Below are 11,105 nucleotides of genomic sequence, written 5' to 3' on the forward strand. Positions count from 1 at the left end.
TGTCTTGTGCCCGTGGTTATCAATGACTTTAAACAGTCGTAGAACATGAGCTCTTGAGATTTCATTCCTCAGGTGTCATTAAGAGGTTGGGTCTTGTGCTTTATTAGGGCAATGAAATTGGGCTACTTCAAGTTGTTTCCCACGTGAGCCATCTTAAAGGAGGTGGCCAGACACTAATATCAATAACTGTTTTTTTAGAACAACTAATTTCACTGTTGCCAGTTTCTGTGCCTTAATGGCATTACGAGCAAGGAGTTCAGGAATGAGGTGCCATAGAGAGCAAGGAGAGTTTTCAAATCTCATGATTGCTTTAAGAGAAAATTGGGCTGAACAAGTTGGCTAGCCAAGAATGTGTTTACTACTGTACTTCTGGGTCCTCAGCAGTCCACAAATTGCTGCTAAAGAGTTTATGAAAGAACTGACGCTTCTTTTGGGAGAGATCCCTAAACAGCCTCTATAAGACAAGCAAATAAGTATAGTGCAGGATGCTTCCCTTGGAGGCCCTTTGACAATGCATGAATTGGTTCCTTCTGAATCTTGCTATGCAGGTGGAAAATACACAATGAGGGCCCAGCAGGACCTGCTATGTAGAAAGTTAGTGGAAGTGCTGCTTAACATATTGAAGCCCATATTCCTTTGCAGGGTGAATTGCACAGTGGTGCCGGTATTTGTTGCCTGCTATTGTAACTGAGAACAATGTCTTTATGGCTTTTCTTTTGACATTGGTGTTTTGTGTAATGCCACAGTTACCATCGGGTGCTTATCTCTGGTACATTCTTAGCTCAAAATCTAGAACAGAAAATGAGTTGTCTTGAAGGGAGAAAATGGAAAGCGCATGAGGGCACAGTTGTGCTTGCTGTTGCTGCCAAGGCCATCTTCTCAGGTCCATAATCTGTTGATCATAGCTGATGGAAGGGAGGAGAATTTGAAGCACAAAAGGTAATTAGCAATACAGCCAGTGCTATGTTACTCCTGGCTACTGTTCTGGCTTAGATCCAAGTGCAACTAAACTCAGCATGAACAAAAGGAAGAGAATGGGTTTAAGAGCTTTTATTTTTGAAGGGTAAGACTTTCCTTTGTCAGGGTGTAAGGATATAACTTTTACTTCAGGATCTTCTGTGCTTATGTTTTTAAGTGGAGCATTGTAGCAAGTCTGAGAGCAAGCAAGGTAAATGTTTCAACTATCGCCCGTATTTTTCAATGGCTTTTCGCATCCACTTTTTCAGGCGGAATACATGGGTGTAAAATCCATATTTGCCATCTCGGTCACATCCTTCTCCCCATGAAACTATTCCCACTTGATACCAACGGTTGTCATCTGGGTTCTAAAGCAAATAAAAAAATGGGATTGACACAAGGAGCCAAGAGACTTTGATAGAATCATGGAATCATTAAGGTTGGAAAAGACCTCCAAGATCAAGCCCAACCTTTGACCGAACACCACCCTAGCAACTAAACCATAGCACTAAGTTCAAAGTCTGGTCATTTCTTGAACACTACCAGTGATGCTACCACTTGCATGGGCAGCCCTTTCCCATGCTTAAGCACCCTTTCAGTGAAGAAATTACTCCTAATGTCCAACCTCAACCTCCCCTGGCACAGCTTGAGGCCATTTCCTCTTGTCCTGTTGGTAGTTCTCTGGGAGAAAAGGCCAACCCCCACCTTGTTACAACTTCCTTTCAGGTAGTTGTAGAGAGTGATAAGGTCACCCCTGAGCCTCCTTCTCTCCAGGCTAAATAACCCCCCCCCCCTTCCTCAGCCGCTCCTCATAGGACTTGTGCTCTAGATTTTCTAGCAGCTTTGTTGCCCTTTCAGATCTAAACCTTGTATGCACCCCAGCCTCTTTAATGAAGGATACTGCTTTGGGATTCAGACTGGCATCTCCAACAGAGTTTGTTGGAGTCATTTTGTCTCTACTCTTAAACCTGTAAGTAAGAATTGGCCATCAGTCATGCATTCTGCAGCTGATCTCTGTATATGCTGAGAGCTCAGTATAGAAGTGGGGCTGGCTGACTGCAGGATTCGTCTCCAAGATTCAGCTTGGACATGAGCTGGGTTTGCTTCAGCCACTCAGCAGTTTCCACCTCTGCTGCTGTCTTTTAGACTATTATGAAAGTTCAGCGTAACACAAACCAAGCTCTATATGTCTTATGAGCTTGAGCTTGTTGAACATACCTTCATTACAAAAGGTCCCCCACTGTCCCCTTCACAGGCATCTCCTCTCTTTGACTCTTCAGGACTATAACCTACAGCCAAGAAAAAAGTCAGACATTTGACTGTAGGGGAAGTGGCTGGCGTTGGCCATCTTTTCCTTGAAGTTGCATAAATTTTCTGAGACCCATGAGATAGATTGTTTGCTACTCCTGCCAACTTGCACTTAATAAAAAAACAAAGCAATTTTCTAAATTTATATGTAAAACAGCTAACTCTGCTTCTGTCTTTGCAACATTCCTGAATTCACCCTCTGTGCTCTCATTCCTGTTTTATTAATCAGGATAGCCGTGTCAGTTGCCACTGTGTTCAACAGCTGTAGCTTGAGCTGCTGTGCTTTTCTCGTCTCAGAAACTTATTTGTAATACTCCATGTGTCCTTTTCTATCATTCTGTTTACTACAGAGGTATGTTGCTGTCCTCACTTTCACCTTCCTGTCACTGCAAGCTCTGTTTCTCCTCTCCCCCAGCTGTCTTCCTAAAGTCTCACTATGAAGAGGAACAGGATTTCACTTTCATTCCTGATGAACTAGACAGTATCTTTGCATTTTCCCATCACCTCTGTCTCCCTTTTTTTCTGTATGGCTGCATCTCAGCTGTTTTTCAAGAATGCTGTCTAGTAAAAGAAACCATAAGAACAGTGTATTTTCAGCACACTCATGAAATTGGCTTCCATCCTAGCTCAAGCAGTCACATGCGCTTACATGCAAGCAGCACAAAGTTATTCAGAGATCACTTATTCAGAGGTTTGCTTGTAGGAACCGATAAAGTCTGCACAAATAAAGAATACAGCAGGAACTGTTAAACTCTTACATAAACCCATAGTCTTTTGATATCTTGAATTCTGTGTCTACTTCCCTTCTCACTGAAAAAGGGTATAGGGCCAGAAGAGATTTAGGAAGGTGGGAGCCTGTTGCCGCAAAATTTGCAGGCATAAGTATGGATGGGCTCCAGAACATTGAGACAAGCTAGTAGACAGGATAATGGGTGTGCAGCCTTTAATTTAGGAAGTCACTGAATTGTTCTATGTACTGATGAAAAGATAATTTTATGTATGCTTAGTTCTCCCACTGAATCAGCTGCTGCTGATACCTGGTACCATTAGACTAGTGCCTGACACAGCTTGGTGTTACAAACTTCATTCATAGCTTTAAGTTCTACAGACTTTATGTTTTCTGGGAGCTGAGAAAGTTCTTATCACAGGGAAGTTGTTCTTTGCGGAAGGCATTTGCAAATCTATCAGAAAGTAACCTTGCTGCATGAGCCCCACCAGGAGCTCAGAGCCCTCGTCTTCTCTAGCAAGTTGTACCTCTGTCTCCAGTGCTACTTACCTGCACAAAACATGTTGTCAGTGACTTTAATTTTGGTGGAATCCCTGCAGATACTTTGGTCTACAATGGGCACATTGAGCTGTTGCAGAACTGTGGGCAGGTTGCTGGGGCTAGTGGCCCATGTTTCTTTCAAGTTTCCCCAGCCAGTTACCCGCCCTTTGTAGCCTGCCAGCATCAGCCTGTGGAAGGATGCATGAATATAATCAAATGTTTTGTAACAGCTTTTTCCTATCTGGCTCTCTTGCTGCAAATAGCCTCGATAAGTCATCTTTTTCTGTCTTTTTTTTTTTTTTAAAAGACTAGAGATGGCTTTTGTAGCCTGTATTTTTAGGACTGTAGGACAGTCTCCTCACCTCTGCACGACCTCTTTGGTAGGCAGGCAGACAGGATGGATGTAGTCACTAAAGATGACAGGTCTCCTTAAGTGCATGAGTGCAATGTCTCGGTCCATGTTCTCTTTCCAGTTGTACTTAGGATGGATGATGATTTTATCCAACAGAGCAATCTTCTCTATATTCTTTTCATATCTGAAATAGTTACGAAGGAAAGAACTTGCTGTACAGTAGCAACTAAGAGTCTTCTGGGGTTCGTGATACTCTCAGGTGCTTTGTAACCTCTGAGACAACGCTGTCTTTACACTGGAGCACCCCTTTAGGCTTCCCATGCTTCTGCCCTCCCTTTAATCTTTAGGATCAGCAAGAGCAGCAAATGACAGCCCCATTAGATCCCATTATTGAGAGACATGACATTGGTGTGATATTTCCTTGGATACTGAACTGTATCTCATTACTCCAAGAGGAAGACTAGTTCACTCTCACTTCATCCAGACTCTTACTTTGTCCTTACGTGCTTGCCAATCCGCACCAAGATGTCATTTGTAGTTAAGTTCTTGTCCCACGGTGGGTAATAAATACAATGAGCAGCAGTCAGGATCCAGCTGTCACTGATGAGGCTGGCACCACAGAGCAGCTCCTGAGGAGTCTTTTTGTAGAGCATCACCTGCCTGAGAGATGAGGAGGAGGAAGACTTAGCAGGACTAAAGATATGGCTGGCTGAACAGGTCCCAGTGTCATGTGGAAACTGCAGAATTTGCAGTGAGCAGGGAAGAGCATTGCACTGTACTGACAAAGAGAACTGCATAAGTGGCTCTGTAGCAAGTCTTCCCTGGACACGTATGTTCTGTGTAGCAGGCCAATTACCCCATTTCTTTCACCTAGAGAGGTTCCTCATCCTTTCTGCTCCAGCAATGCTGGAAAGAGGAAGAGAGAAAGATGAAACACACCAGCACTCTTTCTTTCCCAGGTGGTTGAGTACTTAGCTCAAGAGGTGAGTTTCTTTCCAGCTATGTTACTACTGCCCTATCAACCACTTGGAGAAGTTTTGATAAGAATCCATAATGTGTGCGTGCTGCCTGAGATAAGAAAGCCCTTTTATTTCTACTTTCTTGAGCTGGAGAGAAGGAAGACACAATTCCTTATGAAAGACTATGCAAAGATAATACTTACCAGGGGGAGCTGCCAACTTCTGCGTCATCTCCATGGACAACTCTGCCTCCCATGTAGGACTCCAACAGCTCCTTCTCACTTTTGTCCGTTACCTTCTTCTTCTCAAATAAAGGACGAGTGCCACAGTCTGAAAAAGTAGGCATCTGGCTTTGTTACTCTACCTGATTCACCATGGAGAACTGTCATTTGCAGTCATCATGCTAAGCTGGAAGATCCTAGGAAGGAAGTGCTCACTAGCTCCATGATTGTAACTAGATATTGACTTCTGAGAGTTCTTCAAGGAATTTCAATATCTTCCCCTGCTTTTAACAGCTTTTGTCTAGCTGATGTTTCTGAGGAACAGTGAGTGCCCTGTGGGAAGAAGCTACAGCCTTTCTACAAACTGTGATGCTGTGTCTAGAGTTTTTGCTCACCTGCTTCGCCTGAACCAAAAGTTTTGTCATCAAAGAAGGTTCTGAACTCTTGAGGATGAGTAGAACGTCCTGATATTCCCTCCCACTCTTCATTCTCCTCCTCTAGCAAGCTGTCTGAGAGAGATGGAAAGACAAACATGGTAAAAGGCTTAGCTGTAGTTTCCATAATTATCAGCAATGTAAATGTTCCTTTCTACACACAGTGAGTCTGATGAAGGAATGATGTTTTAAAACCACTGCTCTTTTTAATGTTCCTTGTCCACCACTGTGAGTTTTCAGGGAGAAGGGAACCCGTGAGACACATAACAGTACTGTGTACCTAAGGCAGCTTAGTACATGTTATATTTGTACAAACAGGACTCCCACGTACATGGTGCATGTACATCCTTGTCTACACCTCCCAGATCAAGCACTTCACCCTAGTGGCATGTACTGGTTGTATTTGCTGCTGCCTCACAAGTGTGCCTACCCAAACCTATGCAGACTTCTCACCGCAGTAGTGCAGATCGCAATAGTCAAAGTAGGGTGGTTCATCCGTGACACACCAGACACCCTCATCGTCTCTGTCTGGATTCCGACAGTAATTCTCCAGCAGCTTCACCTCTGGGTCAAGGTGCTTTCCATGGAGCACCTCTTTGGCTTTCTCAGAGTTCCACGGCAGACACTTAGTTCCAGACACAGTGACTGATAGGGTCCCTGTGTAAAGCATGCCTTTCTCTTGTTCACAAGGCTCCACTGGGGGAGGTGGTGTGACTCGAGGAGTAAATGGAACTGTTGTCCTGTCTTCACCTAGAAAGACAGAGAGCTGTGATTTAAGCCATAGCTTTGCACTTAGAAGTACTGTTAGTGAATTGCACCAGTGCCCCTTTACAAAAGCCTAGAGTTCCATGGGCATCCCATTACGTTTGGGAGCTCCTGCTGTGCTCCCATGCATGTGGTGGCCCTCTAAAATATTGTGGTGTCAGGTGGCTCAACAGTAGGTGAGGTGAAACTGGCACTATTCATCACACTTTTCTTTGTCACTAAGATGTGAGGAACAATATTGTGTTCATTTCTGGGCATCTTTGAGAATCAGCTCAAGGGATGGGTAGGTGCCTCCAAGCATCATAATGCTGCTGTATTAGAACCTTATACGCAAATGCGTAATAACTAGGCCATATTTGGGGGAGCTTTTTACTGTGATATGCTACTAAAATGGCAAAATTTTACTTTTGCCAGTGTTTCTAAATCTAATGATAAGTGAAAAATTTTCCTGCAAGACTTTCCACAGTTTTTCTTTCAAGTGTTCTAATGGCTGCAAACTTTAAGCAGCATTTCCTGAGGGAGTGGACACCCAATAATCTGTCCTGTGGCAGTTGCTTGACCTCAAGCTGCCTTCTCCTTGTGCACAGGGGGAGAGACCCCCCTGTTTGACTATTCATCCTGGGGCACAACAGCCACTGAGCAAGTAGCATTCACCTTAATCGGTGAGGCTGCTTCTGTTTGATTGACTTGTGTCAATATGATTACAAAAGAACTGTGCACAGAGCCAAGGCTTTTTTAGTCCTGCCATATCCATGCACATGTAAATGTAACTGTAAGCTACTGTAGGTCAGAAACTAGTGAACAGAGATAGTACAGATGCCTGATTGCCTCAAAGCAGAGCAGTATCTCTTTTCAGTTTGTCATACTGCAGACCAGTATGACAAGTATGACCAGGCTTTTAAAACTTCAGAATACCCCATGGTCAAAATGGTTGCTGACCTCTCTGACTTTCACTTAGGGTTGTTGCCTTTAGTCTCTGCTTTTGGAAGAGACACTTCTGCTGTGAGAAGGTTCTCTCTACCAGTTCTTCTGAGACAGAGGCCAAGTCCCAGGGGAGACAGCTCTGCACTGGGGGGGGAAATGGGAACGTATTAGTGTAGGGGGAGTCAAGTGCAATGATAAGAGAAGGGCATCTTCTCTTTTCTTGAGTTTGTGGGTATTACACTGCATGCCTCCACAGAAGTGAATGTTAAGGCAGACAGTTAAGCACAACCTGTAGTTATTTTGTCCTAAAGGTGGGAATTCAGACCAAAAAACAGTATGACTCATGGCTGTCACAAATTAGAGGCAACTGAGCCAGGATTTTGGGATGATTCTGACTATAAAAAACTGTAGTAGATTCCAGGGGACTGCTGACACTGGATTTAACTTAGATTTGGATTAAAGTAGTCTAGAGAAAACAGCATATTATGTATGGGCAACTCAATAACTTTTCTTCCTCAGCTGCTTTATCCTTTAAGATACAGCTTCTCTACTACTAACCTCTGTTCATGTAAGCTCCCTCCCTCCTAACCCTCTCCTTGACTGATTTAGTATCAGTCTCAGTGCAGTGTTTGCTGTGAGTGAAAGGTGTTCTGGAGTGTAGTGCTGAGGCATACCACACACTGGGACAGGACACTCCTCCCGTTCCACTGTTGGGTCTCGGGTGTAGCACCACGGGCCTTCTGAGTTGTTGTCTGGGTTCCTGCAGTAGTTCTCAATGAGATTGGGATAAATGGTGGCATTAAATCTATGAGAAAAAAGCTGGTTAGGCTAGGAAGGAAGGAAGGACACCTTGGAGAACCCTTTAGGGGTATGCAGGAGATGAACTTACTTAGGAATATGTGGATATTTGCTTGTCCACACTTGACATTCAATCCCTGATTTGGTGTAGCTAATTGTTCCCCGATAGTTCTGGCCCAGCCCAAGAGAGCAGTCACCTGTCAAAATCCCAACATGGTGTAAGCCAGGGTCAATGGAACTGGATGTTGCATTTTCAAGGTCAGAGGTACCATCCCTCATATCCCTTTAGCTTTTGCTGTGTGCAGAAGCCTGCACAAGCACAGTCATCCTCTTCCTATGAGAAGAGCACACAGCCTAAGCTCTCTCTGCCTCATCAGAGGGAGCTATCCCTGAGGGTCTGTGCTTTGCTTTGGCTCAGAGCCCTTCTGAGAGGCTGCTCACCTTAGGCTGCACCTGACTGTGTCACAAGGGAAAGGATATTTACCCCACGCTGTTTTAGTGCACAAGTCAGGCTGTTTGTGAAATTGTTAGTGGGGAAATAAAGAGGAAGAAAGAATTCAAATTCCCCTCCTGATATTTTTCTTTATAACTGTATGGCTTCTCCAACTTTAGATTATTTTTTTTCCTGTACAAGCTCTGCAGGAAGCAAGTTCCTGGCACTCACTGTATCTGGGAGACTGAGGTCAGCATGAATTTCATACCTTCTAGACAAGCATCCAGAACTGTCCTGGGCATTCTCTGGCCCTGACATACTAGCAAAATCAGAAAAAAGAAACACATATGAAAGGAATCCAAATAAGCATCATAATTTGAATCAGTTTATCATCTAGAGACAAAACACAAGTGCTTTGCCCAGAAAGTGAGCTCTTGAAAGAGCCACTCTCTCCAGGATGGGACAGTGCCTGCAGGACTTGGAACAACTTACCTTGGTATTTTGACCAAAATGCCTCCTGTAAAAAAAAGAAAAAAAACAATTAGAAAAATATGTATTTAGAGACACAGAACATCAAACCTTGCTTGGCTACTGCAATTCAAACCAGTAAGAGAATGTCCCATTACAACAAAAGGAAAGACTAACATAGCTCTGTTTATACTAATTAATACAGAGTTCAACAAAGAAAAAAATCTGATATAAAACCACATTCCCATGCATCAGTCTCAGGATTAAGAGAGTACGTTTTTTTCTAAAGAGATTAAAGATGCTTACAACCTTCATCAACTTGCAGAGAAAGCAAAGCCTTCTACAGTGCAGTGGGCTACAGTGCAGATATCCAAGCAGCTGAACCTAGAACTTCTAAGTCCACAGATCACATGTAGGTCATCTGTTTAGATCTACGTCTCTCCTGTGCAGCCTGGGGCTGATTGCTTTAGAAGTACTCCACAGAGGTGGTGTCTTGCTGGCTTAGGCTCCTAACTGTTTATCTGTTGTATTCTTGGGTGTGGAATTCAGCATGGACACTGGCCTTGGGGCTAGGAGCAAATCCCAAAAGGATGCAGCACAAATTTAGTAGAGTGAGTCTGGAAACCAGAAAAGGGGACAGGATGTGCTAAGGCTTCAGCTCAAAGGAGTTCGAGGCATCTGCACTCAGTGTTTGGCTGCCAAGCCAGCTCTTCTGTGAATGTCTGGGACTTTGGCAGCTCACATGTGTGAGGCACCATGCTGAGCTAGTAGAAGATGCTACTCTGGACCCATGGGAAGGCTCTCTTCAGTTCATGCAAAGAGAGGGAAGAAAAGCAACCTGAGCTTTGAGCTCCATTCTCTGGAGCGTCTCCAGGAGCAAAGCTCCCTAAGAAAGCCTGAGCTCTCCTTGGGGCCCACACACACCAGCCTCATCTTTGGTTCACAGAACTGAGTCCCTGGCTGTGTGTGTGATCTGCTGGTCTCTCACTACAGAGGCTGGCTGAGGGAATGTTTCCTTGGGAACACCTATACATACCGTCTGATCGGTGGATTCAAGGGCTTCAAAAGCCTCCTCATAACTGCATGTCTCCTCCAGGCACTCTCGCTCCAGGTTTCCCTTAAGCATCTCTTCTAGAAATCCCTTGTTGGCACGTCGTGGGCGCTTGAGCAGTGACAGTGCCTGCCCCTTTTCCAGGAAAACTACCGGGTCAGAATATTGCCAGTCAAAGGGCTGCCTGCAGCTGGAGGGCCCCTTTGTCCCCTTGCAGTTTCCAAAAACCACAAGCAGTTGATGTAGTGATCCCACAGCCCAGACTCCCACAGTGCACCATACAGGAGGAGAAGCCCTGTCTGGTGTACACCTGATGATCAGAGCAGGCTCTCTGTAATTCATCTGTCACTTAGGTAACAGAAGTGAAAGGAATCCTGTGCTTCCTCAGCAAAGCTGCTCTGCTGATTTGCAGTTAGGTAGAGGCTTATTTGCTTTGAGCCTGCTACTGTCCCTGCCAGCCACTGTATTTATGTCTTTCCAGCCTCAGACCACTGCGATAAGCACAGCCTGGTTCCATCTTCGTGTTCAGAGACCATGATTTGAGACCTGTAGACAGGTTCATCCCCCACACAGTAGGGCATCATACTAAGAAAAGACAGATGAATTAGAGGCTCATAAAAGGAGCAGTAAGCAGGAAGGCGGCATACTCTGTATGACCTAAAGCTGTGATAAGGAACAGCTGGGGAGGCAATGGAGAATTGAAGCCACCCAGGTCAGCTGAGGAATTCTATCCCCAAAAGTCCCACAGTTGTATTACACATGATCCCGGACTGAGCCATATTCTGTCCCCTGCCATTTCCCAGGCCACCCAAAAAGTCCACTGAGCTGTTGTCACCAGCTGACAGATGCTGGTTGCATCATCCTATGCTCACTCCACTCTCAGCACCCTTTTGATTTCAACTTCAAGCTTTTAGCAGGTCTCCTGACTTACCAAGAAAACCTACCACCTGCTTTACCCCTGGAAAGAAATAATCCCATCTTTCTTCCTGCTGTCACCCACTAGTACTGTCCTTCTCCCTCTGCCATTGAGTCTTACCTCCAGCATGGCTCAATGTGAGGTGCAAAAGGCTGGAGAAGAGCAGGCCCTTCAGTATGCTGGTGTTGGTGTGTGCCATGCTGTACAGCCCTGGCTGCAGGGGAATTGCAAAGGAAGCAGAATAAGTGGAGT

General features: G+C 44.7%; 1 protein-coding gene across 3 annotated transcripts; it reads right to left on the minus strand.

Moving 5' to 3' along the window:
* Positions 1 to 1,031: 1,031 nt before the first annotated feature.
* F2 (coagulation factor II, thrombin) lies at positions 1,032 to 11,105 on the minus strand. 3 transcript variants are annotated; one of them, XM_032690171.1, is made up of 14 exons: positions 10,974 to 11,105; positions 9,923 to 10,086; positions 8,911 to 8,935; positions 8,687 to 8,737; positions 8,077 to 8,182; positions 7,862 to 7,992; positions 5,952 to 6,248; positions 5,460 to 5,573; positions 5,047 to 5,173; positions 4,377 to 4,544; positions 3,895 to 4,068; positions 3,542 to 3,720; positions 2,176 to 2,246; positions 1,032 to 1,325 (listed from the first exon to the last, which is right to left on the minus strand). In XM_032690171.1, the coding sequence occupies exons 1-14, from the start codon at positions 11,050 to 11,052 to the stop codon at positions 1,182 to 1,184; spliced, it is 1,830 nt and encodes a 609-aa protein (XP_032546062.1). In that variant the 5' UTR covers positions 11,053 to 11,105; the 3' UTR covers positions 1,032 to 1,181. The 3 variants fall into 3 exon arrangements, with proteins under 3 accessions (XP_032546062.1, XP_032546061.1, XP_032546063.1); XM_032690170.1 differs by having other exon boundaries at positions 1,036 to 1,325; positions 9,923 to 10,089; positions 10,974 to 11,098; XM_032690172.1 differs by lacking the exon at positions 9,923 to 10,086 and having other exon boundaries at positions 1,036 to 1,325; positions 10,974 to 11,015.

The sequence above is a fragment of the Chiroxiphia lanceolata genome, chromosome 6 (genome assembly GCF_009829145.1).
Source record: "Chiroxiphia lanceolata isolate bChiLan1 chromosome 6, bChiLan1.pri, whole genome shotgun sequence".
Classification (NCBI taxonomy): domain Eukaryota; kingdom Metazoa; phylum Chordata; class Aves; order Passeriformes; family Pipridae; genus Chiroxiphia; species Chiroxiphia lanceolata.

Bases quoted from the DNA above. Each gene is read 5' to 3' on its own strand.
- F2 (XM_032690170.1), bottom strand. From the start codon at position 11,052: ATGGCACACACCAACACCAGCATACTGAAGGGCCTGCTCTTCTCCAGC. The intron at 8,936-9,922 runs GTATGTATAGGT...TTTTTTTTACAG, and splicing joins TTGAATCCACCGATCAGACG to GAGGCATTTTGGTCAAAATA. The intron at 1,326-2,175 runs GTATGTTCAACA...TATTTGCTTTAG, and splicing joins GGGGACCTTTTGTAATGAAG to AACCCAGATGACAACCGTTG.